The sequence below is a fragment of the Alosa sapidissima genome, chromosome 6 (assembly GCF_018492685.1).
Source record: "Alosa sapidissima isolate fAloSap1 chromosome 6, fAloSap1.pri, whole genome shotgun sequence".
Taxonomy (NCBI): Eukaryota; Metazoa; Chordata; class Actinopteri; order Clupeiformes; family Clupeidae; genus Alosa; species Alosa sapidissima.
The window spans coordinates 30949011-30967661 of NC_055962.1; the positions used below are offsets into that span (position 1 = coordinate 30949011).

The 18651-nt window shown below is 43.9% G+C and overlaps 1 protein-coding gene across 1 annotated transcript; it reads right to left on the reverse strand.

Moving 5' to 3' along the window:
• Window positions 1–10096: 10096 nt before the first annotated feature.
• Window positions 10097–14197, reverse strand: LOC121712314. Its single transcript, XM_042096457.1, has 6 exons — window positions 14066–14197; window positions 13662–13854; window positions 12879–12912; window positions 12493–12650; window positions 11306–11372; window positions 10097–10741 (listed from the first exon to the last, which is right to left on the reverse strand). The coding sequence occupies exons 1-6, from the start codon at window positions 14098–14100 to the stop codon at window positions 10149–10151; spliced, it is 1080 nt and encodes a 359-aa protein (XP_041952391.1). The 5' UTR covers window positions 14101–14197; the 3' UTR covers window positions 10097–10148.
• Between the last annotated feature and the right edge of the window lie 4454 nt (window positions 14198–18651).

The window sequence follows — 18651 nt, forward strand, 5'->3', positions numbered from 1 at the left end:
GAATTCCCGCCATTTTGTAGACTCACCTGTTCTTGGTTTGCCTGATTAGTTTGTGAGTATTTAAACCCTGGGGTCTTGTCAATCGGTGCTAGATCGTGCCATCTTGCTTCATGTGACGAATCATTGTCATTGTAAGTTTTTTTACTTTGTATTTCGAAGCCTACCTGTTCTGGACCTATTTTTTGTAACCTGCCTTGGATTATTTTTTGCCCTGGATTTTGCATTGCCTTTTTGCCTGCCTTTTGAGTTGAAGATTGCAATTGTGTTCCGTGGGAATGGATACCTGTGTCTTGCTCATTAAAAGAAAACTTAAGTCACTGATCTGAGCCGTCTGCGACTGGGTCCTTAAAAATTGAAAACCTAACAGTACGATCTAGCCAGCATGGACCCAGCAGACTCAGGTCAGTTGAAGGCATTCATTGAGCAACATGGCATCCTACTGGGAAGACAACAGAACCAGCTGGATGTGATTTCGAAGACTGTTGAGGCCATGTCGACTGGGTTCACAGATCTGGCAGCCCAGGTAGAACAGCTTCAACTGGCTCAGACCCCAGCGCCTTCACCACCTTCTCCTGCACCTGCCGCTCCACACCCTGTTCTACCCGTCTCAGAACCTCGTCTGCCACCCCCGCAGCATTACTCAGGGGAACCTGGAACCTGTGGGTCCTTCCTCACCCAATGTAAGCTAATCTTCCAGCTGCAACCCACTACTTTCCCCTCCGACAGGTCCAAGGTGGCCTATGTCATAACCCAGTTGTCTGGGCGGGCAAGAGAGTGGGGCTCAGCTGTCTGGGAGGCCAGGGCACAGTTTTGCAACAACTTCGCCACTTTTGAGGAGGAGATGAAGAAAGTTTTCGACCGTTCCAAACATGGTAAAGACGCTGCACGTGAGTTGGTCCATATTCGACAGGGAGGTCACTCAGTGTCGGATTACTCCATTGAGTTTCGGACTCTTGCTGCCTCCTGTGGATGGAATGACGAAGCTCGGTTTGACGTGTTCTTCAATGGGCTATTTGAGAGCATTAAGGACGAGCTAATCGCACAGGAGTCACCCAACAGCCTTTATCACCTGATCGACCTGGCTATTCGCATTGATGCTCGGCTGCAACAGCGTAACAAGTGGAGACTCACCAAGGGCCCTAGGAAAGCACCCTGAGCCAATGCAGATTAACCGTTACCACCTCTCAGCAGCAGAGAAACAGCGGAGAATCCAATCCAATTGTTGTCTGTACTGTGGTGACTCAGGTCACTATGTATGTCTCTTCTTGCCCGGTAAAAGGCGAGGCTCACCACTAGGCCGAGGAGTGCTGGTGAGCTTCACTTCCACCAAATCCTCCTCGGTTTTGATTCCCATTACACTAGAGTGGAGGGGTCAGCAGCAACCTCTTTCTGCATTAATAGACTCTGGAGCAGATGAAAATGTCCTTGATGTTTCTCTGGCCGTTCAGTGGAAGTTGCCCATCCTTCCTCTGAATCCGCCCCTAGTGGCCAATGCCTTAAATGGCAAGAAGCTTGCTAATATAACCCATGTGTCTTCTCCGCTGTCTCTTCTAGTTTCTGGCAATCACCGTGAACAGATTCAACTACACATCATCGAATCTCCTCATGCACCTGTTGTCCTTGGTCGTCCTTGGTTAAAGAAGCACAATCCTCACATTGATTGGATCAATAATAAGATTCTGGGCTGGAGACCATCCTGTTTATCGCTCTGTCTCTGCCAAGCCCACGTGCCTCCTTCCCCCACTGAGGACCACCCTGGAGAGTTTCCTGACCTGTCTGGTGTTCCCCAGGAGTACATGGACCTCAAGGCAGACTTCAGTAAGTCTCGGGGAACCGCCTTACCTCCCCATCGTCCTTATGACTGCGGAATTGACCTTTTACCTGGTAGAACTCCACCTAGGGGGCGCCTATACTCTCTTTCTCATCCTGAAACTGAAGCCATGGAGAAGTACATTCAGGAATCTTTGGCTGCAGGAATAATCCGTCCGTCGTCCTCCCCTGCTGGAGCAGGGTTCTTTTTTGTGGCAAAGAAGGATGGTTCCCTGCGCCCTTGTATTGACTATCGTGGCCTTAACGACATCACACTCAAGGACCGTTATCCACTACCCCTGATGTCTTCGGCATTTGAGCTTCTCCATGGATCTGCCCTCTTCACCAAGCTGGACCTCCGTAACGCTTACCACCTTGTTCGGATTAGGGAGGGAGAGGAATGGAAGACAGCTTTTAATACCCCGACGGGACATTATGAATATCTTGTCCTACCATTTGGGCTTACTAATGCCCCTGCCGTGTTCCAGGCCTTGGTAAATGATGTCCTGAGAGACATGCTCAATAAATTTGTTTTTGTTTATTTGGACGATATTTAAATTTTTTCCCGGTCCCTGTCTGAGCACATTATCCATGTCCGCCAAGTCCTTCAGCGCCTCCTTGAGAATCAACTTTACGTCAAGCCTGAGAAGTGTGAATTTCATCGCAGCACGGTGTCTTTCCTGGGATATGTCATCTCTGCTGGGGCCATCAAGATGGATCAACAAAAGGTCAAGGCTGTTGTTGATTGGCCCCAACCTACTCACCACCGTGAGCTACAACGCTTTTTAGGATTCGCCAATTTCTATCGATGGTTCGTTAGGGACTTCAGCACCCTGGCAGCTCCTCTCACTGCTCTTACCTCAACAGCTGCAAAATTCGTCTGGTCTCCTGCTGCTGAAAGGGCCTTCGTTGAACTCAAGAAGCGGTTTACCTCTGCTCCCATCCTGATTCAGCCAGACCCCGACCGCCAATTCATCGTGGAAGTGGATGCTTCTGATGTGGGGGTGGGTGCCATCTTATCTCAATGATCGGCTGTGGATGAGAAGGTACACCCCTGTGCATTTTTTTCCCATCGCCTCACCCCCCCAGAGCGCAACTATGATATTGGTGATAGAGAATTACTAGCTGTTAAGTTGGCCCTGGAGGAGTGGAGGCACTGGCTGGAGGGGTCTAAAATTCCGTTCTTAGTATGGAGAGACCATAAGAACCTAGAATACATTCGCACTGCTAAACGCCTGAATTCTCGCCAAGCCCGCTGGTCTCTCTTCTTTTCTAGGTTCAACTTTACCTTGTCCTTCCGCCCTGGGTCCAAGAATGCCAAACCAGACGCCCTCTCTCGCATCTTTCCTTCTGCAGGTAATCCTGTGAAGCCTGGGAACATTCTGCCTGACCACTGTTTTGTCGGGGCAGTTCAATGGGACATAGAGTCCCTGGTGCGTTCGTCCCAACCAGATAATGCTGCACCTATCCAATGTCCTGTGAATCGCCTGTTTGTCCCTGTGTCTCTTCGTTCCCAGGTCTTGCAGTGGGGCCACTCATCCCAGCTGTCCTGTCATCCTGGGGCAAGACGCACCCAAGCGTTCATCAGTCGGAGGTTTTGGTGGCCCACCATGGGAGATGATGTCCGGTCCTTTGTCTCTGCCTGCCCAGTCTGCGCACGGAACAAGAACTCTACACAACATCCCTCTGGCCTGTTACAATCCCTATCCATACCCAAGAGACCCTGGTCCCACATTGCCCTGGACTTCATCACTGTTCTTCCTTCGTCAGATGGTAATACTGTTATTCTCACTGTTGTTGACCGTTTCTCGAAGTCAGTGCACCTTGTTGCTCTCCCTAAACTTCCTTCCGCCAAGGAGACAGCCAGTTTAATGATTTCACATGTTTTTAAGTACCATGGCTTACCATTGGATGTCGTGTCTGACAGGGGCCCGCAGTTCACATCCCACTTCTGGAAGGCCTTTTGTAAGCTCATTGGGGCTTCCGTCAGTCTATCCTCAGGATTCCACCCTCAGAGTAACGGCCAGACTGAGCAAGCAAACCATCACCTTGAAGTGGTGCTGCGGTGTATGGTGTCCGAGAGACCTTCCTCCTGGTGCTCCCAGCTACCCTGGGTTGAGTACTCAATTAACTCTCTCCCATCTGCCTCCAGAGGCCTTTCTCCTTTTGAGTGCTGCCTAGGCTACCAGCCCCCTCTGTTCCCGGTCCAGGAGGAGGAGGTTGGGGTACCATCTGCTCAGGCCTTTGTCAACCGGTGCAGACTGACTTGGAGGAAGACTCGTGCTGCCCTGAAACGTGCCTCAACCAGAATGAAGCTCCAGGCTGATCGTCGTCGTTCGAAGGCCCCTCCCTATCGGGAGGGACAACGGGTATGGCTGTCAACACAGGACATACCCCTCAAGGTGGATTCCCGGAAATTGGCCCCACGCTTCATTGGCCCTTTTACCATTGTGAAGGTGGTTGGCCCTGCAGCTGTCCGTCTGAAGCTCCCTCCCACCCTTCGTCGTATCCACCCCACCTTCTATGTGTCCAGAGTAAAGCCCTTTATCTGTAACCAACTCTGCCCTGCCCCCAAGCCCCCTCCTCCACCACGAGTCATCAATGGCTCAGAGACTTTTTCTGTTCGACGGCTCCTGGATGTCCGTCGCCGGGGCCGTGGACTCCAGTTCTTAGTGGACTGGGAGGGCTATGGTCCAGAAGAAATGTGTTGGGTTCCAATTCGGGACATCCTGGACCGTACCCTCATTAAAGACTTTCTTAAGACTCATCCGGCTCCTCCCAAGAAGACGCCAGGAGGCGTCCGTAGAAGGGGGGGTACTGTTAGTAATGCTGCGCTGGCCTAAGTTTTTGTTTTTCCTGATATGTGCTTTTGTTTATCTTGAACGGTCATGTGATGTGCCCATGTGGTTTTGTTTGAGTTTGCCATGTGCTTCTGACTCCGCCCCTCTCTTTGTTTGAATTCCCGCCATTTTGTAGACTCACCTGTTCTTGGTTTGCCTGATTAGTTCGTGAGTATTTAAACCCTGGGGTCTTGTCAATCGGTGCTAGATCGTGCCATCTTGCTTCATGTGACGAATCATTGTCATTGTACGTTTTTTGACTTTGTATTTCGAAGCCTACCTGCCCTGGATTTTGCATTGCCTTTTTGCCTGCCTTTTGAGTTGAAGATTGCAATTGTGTTCTGTGGGAATTGATACCTGTGTCTTGCTCATTAAAAGAAAACTTAAGTCACTGATCTGAGCCGTCTGCGATTGGGTCCTTAAAAACTGAAAACCTAACAGTGACCACGGCGGAGAAGGACTTCACGCGACTGGGAGAGCGGTCTGAGGAAGCGGCCTTGGAAAATAAGGTAGTGACGCTGGCCTGGGCGCTGACTTAACAGAGAGAAGACCTTGAGCCCCTGCCCCTGCCGGACAGCTTTAGGCTGGAGTTGGCGGTGGCCCTGGCTGCGGAGCAGAGCAGAGGTGGAGCGGCAATGAGGTGGTGCCTTGAGGATGGACGGTTGGCGGAGCCTGTTCGAGTCGGCCTGTTCGCCGGTGCTCTTTAGAAAAATAAGGGGGAAAAAAGTTTGTTGTGTGAAATCCGATGGCACGAGCCAGAGAGAAGGTCTAGGCGCGATCGTGGTGGTGTGGAGTGGCTGAAACAGCGGAGGACAGCTCTGCGACAAGGCAGCAGAGGAGGGACGCCAACGTCGGTAGCTGTAGCTGTGCGCAGCGTGGTCCGGCTGCGATGGAACTGGAGTCTGCTGCCCCGACTGGCGAGACGACGGAGTGGAGCATCGGAGGTGCAGTGCCAGTTACGGTGCTCAGCGCCGGGGAGTCTGTGGCAGTGGAGGCTAGGCCCCGCCAGGTGTTGGAGGAAAGTGCGACCTGAGGGCGTTCTCTGAAGGGAGCTGGGGACGAGAGGCGACAGACAAGGTGACTGCTAGCACGCCCCACATTGGGCCGCTGGTGGTTGGTTCCCCAGGGTGAGTAGGGCTCTTGCGGTGTGTGCACCCCACCTGCTGTGTGGCAGTGCCAGAGACTAATTGCTGGACTGAATGTGGGAACGCCCGCGCCGAGGATGGCAGTGGCTTGTTGGGGGAGCTGTGCAACGCCAGCGTGCTGGACTGTGATTCCCACGATGTTTTGCGCTGGGGATTCTGGGAGAACTGAATGATCATCTCAATACCAATGTTTCCCGAAAGGCTTAAAAAAAAAGGCAGTAACAGCAAAATCAGCTTAATGAGAGTAAAATGTGACCAAACCAAGTTTAAATAGTGATTTTGAATCTGATGTCAGATATGGACTCAGCATCTCCAGTAACCCCTAAAAACATACTAACATTGTCCATTTTGGCCAAGCAGCTCTTATAATATGATCAATATAGGCTATTATGCTAATTTATGCTAATTAGCTCAATTACACAAATTGACCAACATATGCAAATTAGCATCCGGTAGTTTCTGCATGCTGGGAACCCATACTATATATTTCCATCATAAAACTTTGGTGTACTCAACATTTCCGGGTCCACAATGGCGCTCTATGGGCTGTCCACCGGACTAATAGGGGAGGAGTTCCAGTGATCAAATGTCACCGATTTTTTTTTAACATTTTTTGGTGTTTATTTGAGTTTTTATACAACCATACATCATCAAATCATGACTATCCTCATATCTAGCAATTCCTCATGGAAAGGCGAAGAGAAATTGGGGTGGATTGTGTCTGTAGGATGTATTGTTCAGATTCTATGTAGATTTAAAGTTTTCATTATTTACAGCCGAAAATCAAGCACGGACACAAAAGATGATACAAAAAAACACAAATGGGACAATAATTTGCGTGGGGAACATCAAAATTCCTTTTCTAGACACCCTTTAAGATTACAAAAAAACTAGGTTAAAAAAAATATACCTTTCGGGTGCAAGTGAACCCCAACCTACTACAAGTGTGTAACAGGTACACCTGGTAATTTTTTCAGAATTTCTTGAGACCTACAGTAAGTGCGTGGGCTCTGGTTGAATTGACGTGGAATGACCCATCAGTAACGGCACCCACACCAGCATCAACACCGCTAACAAGAGCTTCAACACCACTACCAGCCACAACATCAACACTGACAGCAGGATCAGCACCAAGTGAGTATAACGAGACAAAATGCTTTGCATCTTCTAGTCTACCATAGGCTGCACTTCAGAGGGGGCTACAGCAGGCTACAATGACACTAACCAACCCCACAAACATTTTGTTTTCCCTTAATGATGCAGGCACAAATGTGTCAGTTGCACATCCATTAACCAGTTGACAATGTGTTAATGGCCGATTATGCAACAAAATCAACTTTAGTCCTTTTAGGCAAGTCCCTACACTCAGTGGCCATATGTGTAGACCACTGCCATGTTTGCATTATGAACTAACCCCACACATTTCTATGGGAGATTCTTGAATTCTGTTTCCTCATTAGAAAGTCTCTGACAAAGTCAACCACCTTTTTTACTTCATTGTTTTGAAGTCAGGAGGAAACGGCAGTGGGAACCAGAGCATCTGACTGCTCTGAAGGAGATGCGGGTGTCTGATGTGGAGCAGCAGGAGCTCAACAGGACGCAGCGTGAAAGGCATCTACAGATGGCTCTAGATGAGTGTTTCTCAAAGTGTGGTCCGATCTGATCTAAACCAATAAAGTGTTTTGTTTTTTTTTACTTTTGACACATGTACTGTCATTATGAATACCTACTGTAGGCTACACACTTTTTATTGAACAATGACTTGATGGTGGTCCTAAAATATTTATTGAACAAAGAATTGAACATTGATGGTACACAATATTTATTGAACAGTGAATTGAATGTTGAGGGTAGGCCTACAAAATATTTATTAAACAATGCAATGTCAATTCTCACAACAGAACTTATCTGTCTATCTTATCTTATCTGTCGTAGCGTATCAAGCCCTCTCGCACATCCCTGCCCTCTTCTTCCACACTCGGTGGCACTGCCAGCTTGGGCTCTGCTGCTACTTCTGCATCCCACACTCCATCATAAAGTTCTCTGTGGCTTTGTTGTGCAAAGCACAGCAGGTCAGCACCATTGGCTTCACTAAACTCACATCACAGTCATTACGTTTCAGCAGAAATACCCAGAAATACCCATCACTGTCCTTCGGATGAGACATTAAACTGACTACAGACCTGTCGCTCTTACATCACATGTGATGAAGACAATGGAGCGATTGGTCTTAGGCATGCTCAGACCCCAGGTACGCCATGCACTAGACCCGTTACAGTTTGCTTACCAGGAGAAAGTGGGCGTGGACGATGCCATCACTTATCTTCTACACAGGACACATTCCCACCTGGACAGGGGAAAAGTACTGTGAGAATCATGTTCTTTGATTTCTCAAGTGCTTTTAACACCATCCAGCCCCTCAGATTGGGAGACAAGCTCTTGCAGATGGGTGTGGACGCTCACCTGGTAACCTGGATTACAGATTACCTGACTGAGCGACCACAGTTCGTCAGACTGAAGAACTGTCTCTCTGACACTGTGATCTGCAGCACCGGAGCGCCACAGGGAACTGTGCTCTCTCCAGTCCTGTTCACCCTGTACACATCTGACTTCTGCTACAACACCGAGTCATGCCACATGCAGAAGTTTTCTGATGATACTGCAATTGTGGAGTGTATCAGGAACGGGCAGGAGGAGGAGTACAGGAGCCTGGTGGAGGACTTTGTGCAATGGTGCAAACTCAATCATCTTCAACTTAACACTTCAAAGACCAAGGAGATGGTGGTGGATTTCCGCAGGTCTAAGCCCACTCTGCTACCAGTCCACATTGATGGGGTCAATGTGGAGGTGGTTAGCACCTACAAGTATCTGGGTCTCCACCTGGACAATAAACTGGACTGGTCAGCCAACACTGATGCACTCTACAAGAAAGGGCAGAGCAGGCTGTACTTCCTGAGGAGGCTGCGGTCCTTCAATGTGTGCAGTAAGCTCCTCAGGATGTTCTACCAGTCTGTTGTTGCCAGCGTCCTCTTCTATGCAGTAGTATGCTGGGGAGGAAGCACAAGGAAGAAGGATGTGGGGTGAATTGACAGGCTGGTAAGGAAAGCTGGCTCTGTAGTGGGAGCTGAACTGGAGTGCATCACTTCACTATCTGACAAAAGGACCCTGAACAAACTGATCAACATCTTGGACAATGAGTGTCACCCACTCCACAACACTATTGTTAAGCAGAAGAGCTTGATCAGCTGGAGACTTCGCTCGCTGCCTTGCACAACTGACAGACTGAGAAAGTCATTTGTCCCCAGGGCCATTGAACTGTTCAATGCCTCACTTAAGGGAAGAGGAGAGATAGACTTCTCTGCATAGTCTGTCTGCCTCTTCACCCCCTCCATGTTTGGTACTGTCTGTCCACTAGCCACTTGTACCACTGTCTTTATGCCTCACTGTTTGCGTGCTATATTAGCACATATGCATAACCCCCCCTCCATGCCACAGCCTAACTGTGGCCACACTTATACATTTTCTTAAATAGTTAAATATATAGATATATAGACTTTACTTTACTTTATTTCTGCATTGTTGCACTGTTGGACGTACTCATTTGCACTATCACCATAACCACTATCACCATGACACTCATTCACACAGAGCACCTTAGAGCACCTTACCATACCTTACTATGCACAGAGAATCACAGGCTCAGTCCCTGCCTCAGTCATTGCAAGCGCCTCTGATTTATTAATCACCACTATGTGGATACTGTTTTTAGAATTGATTTAGATTAAGTGTTAGTATAATTTGTATTTTTGTAATTTGTATTTTAGTATATTTTTATATGTTGTATTAAGTGTTAGTATAATTTGTATTTTAGTATATTTAGAATATTCTTTATCTTCTACTGTCCTTACTGCTTAGTTGTGTTTTTATATTATATACTTTAATTACTCTTTCTGCTGTTAAAGAATGTGTTTGTGTTGTATGTATGCTGCTGAGACCTTGAATTTCCCCTGGGGATCAATAAAGTATCTATCTATCTATCTAGCTGTAAACCGTAATCATCAAGATTAGAAATATCAAGATTAAACAAAAAAAAAAAGGCTTGAATTATTTCACTTCATGTGTATTGAATCTAGATTATATGAAAGTTTCAGGTTTTGAAATAAATTACGGGAAGAAATGAACTTTTCCATGATATTCTATAAGCCTATGCACATTTACCAAGCTCTGTTTATATTTCTGTGGTTCCACAATCAGACAGCATTCTCTATGGATGCCAAAGCAAGAAATCTGGGAGACGTTGAGGGTTGTCTGGCTCAGAGTTTATTTGTGACAAAAAAGTCATATGCCAGCAGTGCTAAGACTGGATGCTTTCAAGGGGCAGCTTGTTCTCTTTCTCCCCTCCAGTTACCCTCCATCCTCTCAGAGTTCCCAGCCTCTGTCTCCAGCCAGTCCAGGACTGCTGTCCCTCCTCCCTCTCTGGGTCATCCGTTGGAGGAATGTCGCTGTCTTCTGATTCCGTCACTTCTCCCTTGGCTGCTGGTGGAAGCTTGCTCTCCTCTCCTTCCCTGCTCTCAGTGGCAGTCGATGACCTCTTCAGAAGGTTCCCCAGCCACTGACCCCATCCAGTCTGGAGAGTCTGCTCTTGTGCTTCGGCAGGGGGAGGTGTACTCTCCTCCTCCTCAGTGCTTGCAGGTGCTCTCCTCAGTAGGCTCCTGAGCCACTGCCCCCATCCCATCCTCTCCTCCTTGACCTCCTCTGCCTTTGCCCATGGCCACAGATACCAGATCCGCTTCAGACACAGATACCAGTTCTGCAGAAAGCCTGGCCAGCCAGTAGAGCAGGTTGGGACGCTGGCATACTTAGCAGCCAGCTGGGCTCTGACCACCTTAATCCGGTTCTGAACGTCTTTGGTCAATTCGTGGTTGGCCCCCAGATCAGACCTGTATGCTTGAACGTTGCAAACATAGAACTAGATCACCTCTACAGAAGTAATATGCACAAGCAGATGGTTCAGTTTCATAATGTCAAGCATAACTATGTGTAATAATCTGTCAAATATGATTTTAGGCATTACAGACTATTTTAGTCATCTGCATATTACAGAAACTTCCTAACTCGCAAATCCTATCTTATCGGTCTGGTAACCATGGTAACTATGTTTAGGCTCTGATTTAAGAAAAAAAAAGTTATTCCAGAGTTCCTGGAGTCAGTGTTCTTATCCTAACTTCAGATAGGAAAGGTGTATTACAGAAATGTGTTAAGTCACCAAAATCCTAAAAAAACCTCCTAACATTTGATTGACCCATAAGCTTCCTAAGTGTCAGGTAGATGATTGCTGAATGTGAAAAAAAATGTTCTGACCTTAAAACTGCATATAATCGCTGACTCCATCTTTAAGATAGGAAGTTTCTGTAATACAGCCCCTGTTATATTTTGGAAAGGGTGTGTCTTGTGAGTGCAGACCAACAGAGGATTGTTATAATTGCTGAATAATTTGAAATGCTCTTTTACTCTGTTCTATCTTCTCCAGAATACGCAAAGCCTCTTTCTGCATTATGCTCACAATAGGAAGAGGAATCTGTGAAGAATACAAAAAAAATAATAAAATAAATTAATAAAAAGTATAGATTATTCATCATTAAATACAACCAAGTGAGCCGAGGAGGCCACTAGGTGGAGCTAAAAAGCAGGAAACCGCAGAGCTGTATATACAGGGTTCCCACAACTTAAGATTACATTCAAGGACCTTTCAAGGACTTTCCAGGCCCAATATCCTCAAATTCAAGGACCTAATGTGTCGATAAATTTCAAGCATGGACATAGTTAAATCATGTTACCTCAACAGACCACTTGTCGCAGTTTTCTTTTATTTTTGGTCATATGACAGATGGTAGGCCTATTCTATTTTTCATGTTTGTATTTTGCATAAAACTGAGCTGAAATAAACTTTTTCTAAACAAATTAAACTTGTTACCATGAACCTGTTGATTTATTCATCAATATGTTAAATTAAATATTTGGGCAACACTACACGCGGGAAACATGCAGAAATCACGCTGGCCGTGTAGTTCTAACCAACGTAAATCAGGCATACGCATAGGACATCGACAGAAGTGGTGGCGAAATAATGGAAACATGTTAATAAGTGGACGGAATTGTATGGACTTTTTTCCTCAAAAAGAAATTCAAGGACCTCCATTTATTTATGTTTGTTTTCAAAAACTTTTAAAGGTGCCATGTGTAATGTCAACACAATGCCAAAAAATCAATTCATACTCCACATTCCATAAAAGATGGGGGCAGTATACCTCCAGAAAGTGAGTTGGTCTACCCTAGAGTAACAACCGAGACACGTATATTGCAGTTTGGCTGGCGGTTATGTTGCCCGCATACCGCCTCCCATGGCCGAAACTGGTATTATGACACCTGTCGGGCTGTGGCTAGTAATTTAGCATGCTAATTCAGGTTGATATCTCTGCAGCACTATACCTTGTCATTTTTTTAATGACATCATCACCCTTATTTCTTCTCATTCTTTTGATGCGTGTAGCTCATTTTTTGGGATATTTTTACCTCAATTCTTACACATGGCACCTTTAAGAGCCTTGAATTTTTTTTTTCAGATTCACAAACTTTCAAGGATTTCAAGGACCCGTGGGAATATAGATACAGCTCTGGTAAACCGCAGGAGATCTCACACTTGATTTGATGTCTTCCTCTCGACTGCTGATCAGGTTTTTGTGGGCTTCGTCATGACTGTAGAGGCCTATATGGTAGCCTCGTAGGTGAGACCACCTCCACTTGCTGATTAACTTGGTGGTATCCCAAATGGACAGTTTACGACCAACAGGATTGACTGTAGCCAAATCAGACACACAAGAGACACATACTCAGCATGCAGTATCTAAACAGGCTCATACTGTATGCGCCAAATAATGACGAGTGCATGACAAGGTTGGTTTGGTTACTATTTGTGTTGTTTAACCAAAAATGTATATTGTTTTCTGTGTGTGTTCTTCTAATAGAGGGGCTCGATTAGAGGGGCACCATTAGAACTCTAGTGTGAGAAAAGTAAGCAACTCACAAAATTCTCCGTCAGACTCTAGGGCTGCCACCACCTGCAGGGCAACATCACATATCATTTCTCTGCAGTGCCATTCTAATCAAAAAGCCAGATCCAAATGTCAGATCTCAACATTTAACCAAGAACAGTATAATATGTCATCTAGAACTTCCAAATTCACTTGACCCAAACCAAGTGAAGTCCATAACTTTTAAAAATTCTTTGGACCATGTCAAATCTGAACAAATGTCAGGCCTGAATATTTATTCAAGAGTACATTTAGTCTTTGGATTACTAATACATTACATACATTGATTAAAAGAGATGGCTCTGTAATTGGAAGTACACTTGAACCCCTAGAGTTAGTTGTTGAGAGAAGGATGTTGCAAAAGCTCCTTAACATTATGGACAACACCTCACATCCACTGTACTGGTCAAACAACAGAGTGTTTTCAGCTGGAGATTGCTCCAACTTCGCTGTAACAAGGAGCGTTATAAATCATTCCTGCCCACTGCCATAACTATTTACAACTCCCCTTTCTGCCGTGAGAGAAAAATCTTATGCTGAGAGACAATGTAGTTTACAACCTATTTGGATTTATTTTTTTAACTTGTATGTATGTATATGTGTGTTATATGTTTATATTATTAATTGCTGCTGTAACACAATCATTTCCTTCTGGGAATGAATAAAGTAATCTATCTATCTATACATTAAGAGGTTATAGGTATCTATCTACAGTATCTATACATTAAGCAGGTTATAGGTATATCAGAGTATATCTGTAAGCATGAAGACAGTACCTCATTATTAGCCTTCCCTGGCAGGCCTCCCTCTATCTCTATATCCAACACCCCATCATCTTCCTCGCCAAAGTCATCAATGCCTGTGGACAGAACATCATCCTCACTCTCAATTGGATCCTTCCCTGATTCCCCGACAAAGCCGTCATCATCATCATATTCCTCCTCTTCCTTATCAGACCGCTTGTCCAAGCTGAAAGTGAGGAAGAATATTTCAACAGACCAGCACATGACCTCTCACACAATAATAGCTCTGATAGGGTGGCTGCATGATACACTCTAGCCAAATGCACAACACCTCTACAAGAAAATGGGATGTGATTTAAGACCTGTGAAAGAACTTGAGGAATATTTGTTGCAAGTATGAAAAGCTGTTGCTAGTGTGAAGGATATAGCAGGCTTACTCTTTGGCAGGTGGCAGAGGGCTCCCTTTCTCCATTCTAATCTCTTGGTGGTGAACTGATTGCAGCTCAGATAGGCCGATTTCAGTTGGCTCAAGCACTCAAAAAATGCTCAACCAAGGCATTATAAAGTTCTTTACGGGCTATTCTAGAATCTTCACAACAATCACTTGTATTCCATGCTATTTGCATTTCTTGCCACCACAGGAGTCCACTCTACACACATAAAACTGGTGAATCTTTGGGCAGCATGGGTGATTTTAGAGGTTTCTTGATTTTGTTAATAGTTTTAAATTGGTTGATTAAATCCCCACCCCCCTCAAAGAACTCATTTTCATTAGATGACAGTTTCATGAAAACACTCAAAAAAGTAATCCCCATCATCAATCATAACAAAAAACAAGCTCCATTTTTACATGATGGATATAAGATGTGTTTTGGCAGTCAACATTAACCATTTTGTAAGCAGGTAACACTTCATAATCAATAGTTTCAGAAAATATTAAAATTATTATTATTAATATTAAAAAGCAGTTGCCATAAGGATAGCAGTACTGTTCTGATAACAAGCTTACAGACTTGAATAACTTTTTTTGTATTATAATAAACAACATGGACTACTTTTGAAATGTTTACAAATTTCTAGTAGCAATCCTATGACAAATCAGTGTTAGCATGCTTGCTAATAATAGTTGAAAAGGCATACTTAATGGACAGCGCTGCAGTGTTTAGTGGTCTTATCCGATCTTCAGTGAAGTAACTGAAGGCATAATCATGAGGCCAGAGCAGGCAAAGCTTTTAAGGTGTGTATTATCTGCGCATATGAAGAACTGATGTGGTGGAGCAAAGTACAATAAGGAGCTGGACTTCAGGACGTGTCGAGTTTCAGATTACTGATGCCAACAAAGCAGAAATAATTTCAGAAGAAGGGAAAGAGGTAGGGCTGGGATAAACAATTATTTTTTAAATGATTAATCTAGCGATTATTTTTTCGATGCATCGATTAATCTAACATTTTTTGCATCGATATAATCTAATCATTTTTTCAGTCCGATTCGATTATCTCCCCATTAATTCACTAATAGCAACTTATACATGTTTATTTACACATCTGAATGAAAAAAAACTGAATTCTTTAACATTGCAATATGTTTATTGCTCTTAAGATTCCAAAATAAAAGACTATACAAGTGCAAAGTAATGCATTCTTAGTCAGACGTAACATTTAATAAAGTTCAGTAGTGTATGTCTAATTGAGTGCCATTTTGAGAGTCATTTTAAGACGTTCGTGTGGGAATCCTTGCAATTAACATTAACACAGTTAAAAGGCTGCTGATGTGTGGATGCAATTCATAACGTAGTTAGTTCAAATAACGGTCCGTACTTGCAACTTGTTGCAAACATTCAGAGTCAATAAAATGAGCCCTGCATGAGTAACGAATAAGCAGCTGCAAGTAAGCATGTGTCGTGGAAAATTAACCACTTTCTCGAACCTCCAATCTCAATAAGCACTCTGATGTCAAAGGACCCGAAGGAGAACATCAAGACGAGAGATGCTGAAGACTGTTGATTCTTTATTTGCCGTCTTGCAGTGAAGATACAATTCTAACAGCGTTAGGACGGGACCGTCAGGCAAGAGAGCGATGGGTAACAGCTGCTTCCTTGATGAGATCTGATCTGAATGTGCCTGCGCTCTATCTTTTATGCTTCTAAGGGCCTGGGAGATGTCTCTTTCTCCTAAGAACCCAGGCCCCTTTTTAGCCAATCAGAACGTTTCTCGAACTTTTGATATTGGTGGAAACTCCTCCTCATTTAGACATTAAAAATATGTATTGGCCAGGTTCTATGTGTAATTACTTGTTGCTAGGTAGGGCCTGTATTCATTTTGGCTCTGTGGAGCACTGTCACCTATTACTTCCTCTTTTTACCTGCCTTGACATTTCAATCTTATGACTTCCAGAGAGTCCAGTCTTATGACTTAGTCTCATAATGTTGCATGACATTGTACAATCAGTAATAAATCAATTTTCTGGTAAATCAAATCAGCATACATACACATGTATATGATCAAATAAAATCACCACACATTGCACAACAAGGTATTACATCAATTTTCTGGTAAATCAATCAGTACACACATGTATTTATGATCAAATAAAATCAGCAGAATGCATTTAGCCAGGTTATATTGTGTAATTACTTGTTGCTAGGTAGGGCCTGTATTCGTTTTGGCTCTGTGTGTCTCTTTCACCTAATTCTACTTCCTCTTTTTACCTGCCTTGACATTTCAATCTTATGACTTAGTTTCATGATTTCCAGACAGTCCTGCCTTTTCAAACATGAGATATTGGTGAAAACTCCTCCTCATTTAGACATTAAAAATATGTATTGGCCAGGTTCTATGTGTAATTACTTGTTGCTAGGTAAGGCCTGTATTCGTTTTGGCTCTGTGGAGCACTGTCACCTAATTTTACTTCCTCTTTTTAACTGCCTTGACATTTCAATCTTACAACTTCCAGACAGTCCAGTCTTATGACTTAGTCTCATAATTTTTTCAGCAAATGTTGCATGACATTGTACAAACAGTATTACATCAATTTTCTGATAAATCAAATCAGCATACATACACATGTATATGATCAAATAAAATCACCACACATGTTAAACTTGACACCCAAACAGAATTCTAACGTTAGCTTTGAGATACTGCTTGATTGCATACTGTAACTTAACTTAGTTTAGTCTCCTCAATGTACTGTGTTGTGATAAGACCTTAGCAGAGTTTACTTTAACTTTAATTCAGCAGTTTTAATGCTGCAAATTTGAGCAGCATGGTCACGATGCTAAGCGGATTTAATAGCAATTTAGCCCACTGTGTTCCATGCAGTGCTTCTATGTGGCAACAACAATCCTTCAACAATCGTGAATATTTTGTTAAATGCACATGCAGAGGAGGAGCAGCGGGCTTGTTACGAGAGAGAGAGAGCGGGCGGGGCGAGGAAAGACTGTGTGAGTAAAAAGTGCAGCTCAATGAAATTATTTTATCTTATCTTTAATTTAAATAGTAGGCCTACAACATAGAACATCAATGTGTGGTGGCCGGTTTTGATTTCGTGGTGCCCAGCCACAGATTAGTCAACGTATGGAAAACACTGAAGGTGTAAAATGAAAAATATTTAGCAGCACATGTTATGCTTGACGAATCGACGCTCATATTTTGCGTCGACGTATTTTTTTCATCGACGTCATCGATTACGATTCAGTAAATATATATAGCGTTGCTAGGGTACATACAGTGGGTCCCAGTTAAGTTTGGACGGGTTCCTTCATGAATCACGCACCCCATTTTCTCAGCAGAAATGGCACAAACTGCAGTTGACACAAACAACCACAAGGTGTCACAAGGAGTATTTTTCACTATTTTTGATGCGACTTGACTTAACTGCTTCCATGACGCAGTGAGCCATTACGAAACATATATTATAATACAATAGCGTGAGTTTATATATCTTATACCCTATTTGTCACAGTTACTTATAGATTTGATAGTGTAACAATAAGCGCATGAGACTTCAGTGGGGGCATGGGAACTTAAATTAAATCACGGTAGTTTAAGCTTACACTTAAACAGACAAAACATTCTAAAATGAAAATGTAGATGCAATTGTTGTAAAATAGTGCAGCTCCTTTAAGAAAGCCCCGTGCGCAGGGATGGAGAGAGAGAAAGCGAGAGGGGATGTGTGTTAGAACTTAGATGCGTGTGGAAAAAGTAGACGTGCTGTTGAGACTGGAGCGAGTCATATTCAAAATAATGCAAAAAATAAATCCGCAGATAAAACCAATTATCCTCATTCATTGCAACCGCAGCATGCTTGCCGACGTTCAAGCGAAAAAGATATCAAAGCACCTTTTGCGTTTGAATGTAGCACGAATTTTTTTTTAAACAGCTGGACAAATGATTTAGCTAATTGATTATAGCCTGTACACCAGCAATTGTTGAACATTTACCTGTACAAGTACATTGACAGTAGCCCAGCCTAACAAGCATGTTGCATGTTGTAGACCTACTGTAGAAATTTCACTTAAATTGCAACCGCAACATGCCATGCTTGCCGACGTTCAAACGACAACGAAAAAGATATCAAAGCAAGAGGGTTGAGTCTGAATGACACGGAGTTCAGACTCATATTGCTCCTCATAACCATCTATAAAAAAAACTGTTTTTTCTTTATGAGCACGTCCAAATCCCAGGACATAACGCACTGGACCTTATAATAGGCTCGAGATATAATTTCAAAAGGGGCCGATAGGGGCACTTAAAACTCAAAAAGATTGAACGAAGCTTCCCGAAATTTAAAATTGCGATCAGTGACTGGCATCAGGTGAACGAAGCTTTTCGAAGTTGAACAGGCTATTAAAAACTATTTGCGCACCTCAGTGTCACAGGAGAGACTGGGCGCTCCCTTCTATGGATTGAAAAAGACGTTATGCTACCTGCAAACTGGCCTATGATTTCATTGCTGAGTTTGCGGCAAAGCAAGACAATGTTTTTTTTTTCCTGAGTCAGGATATGGCGAGTCAGTGTCATT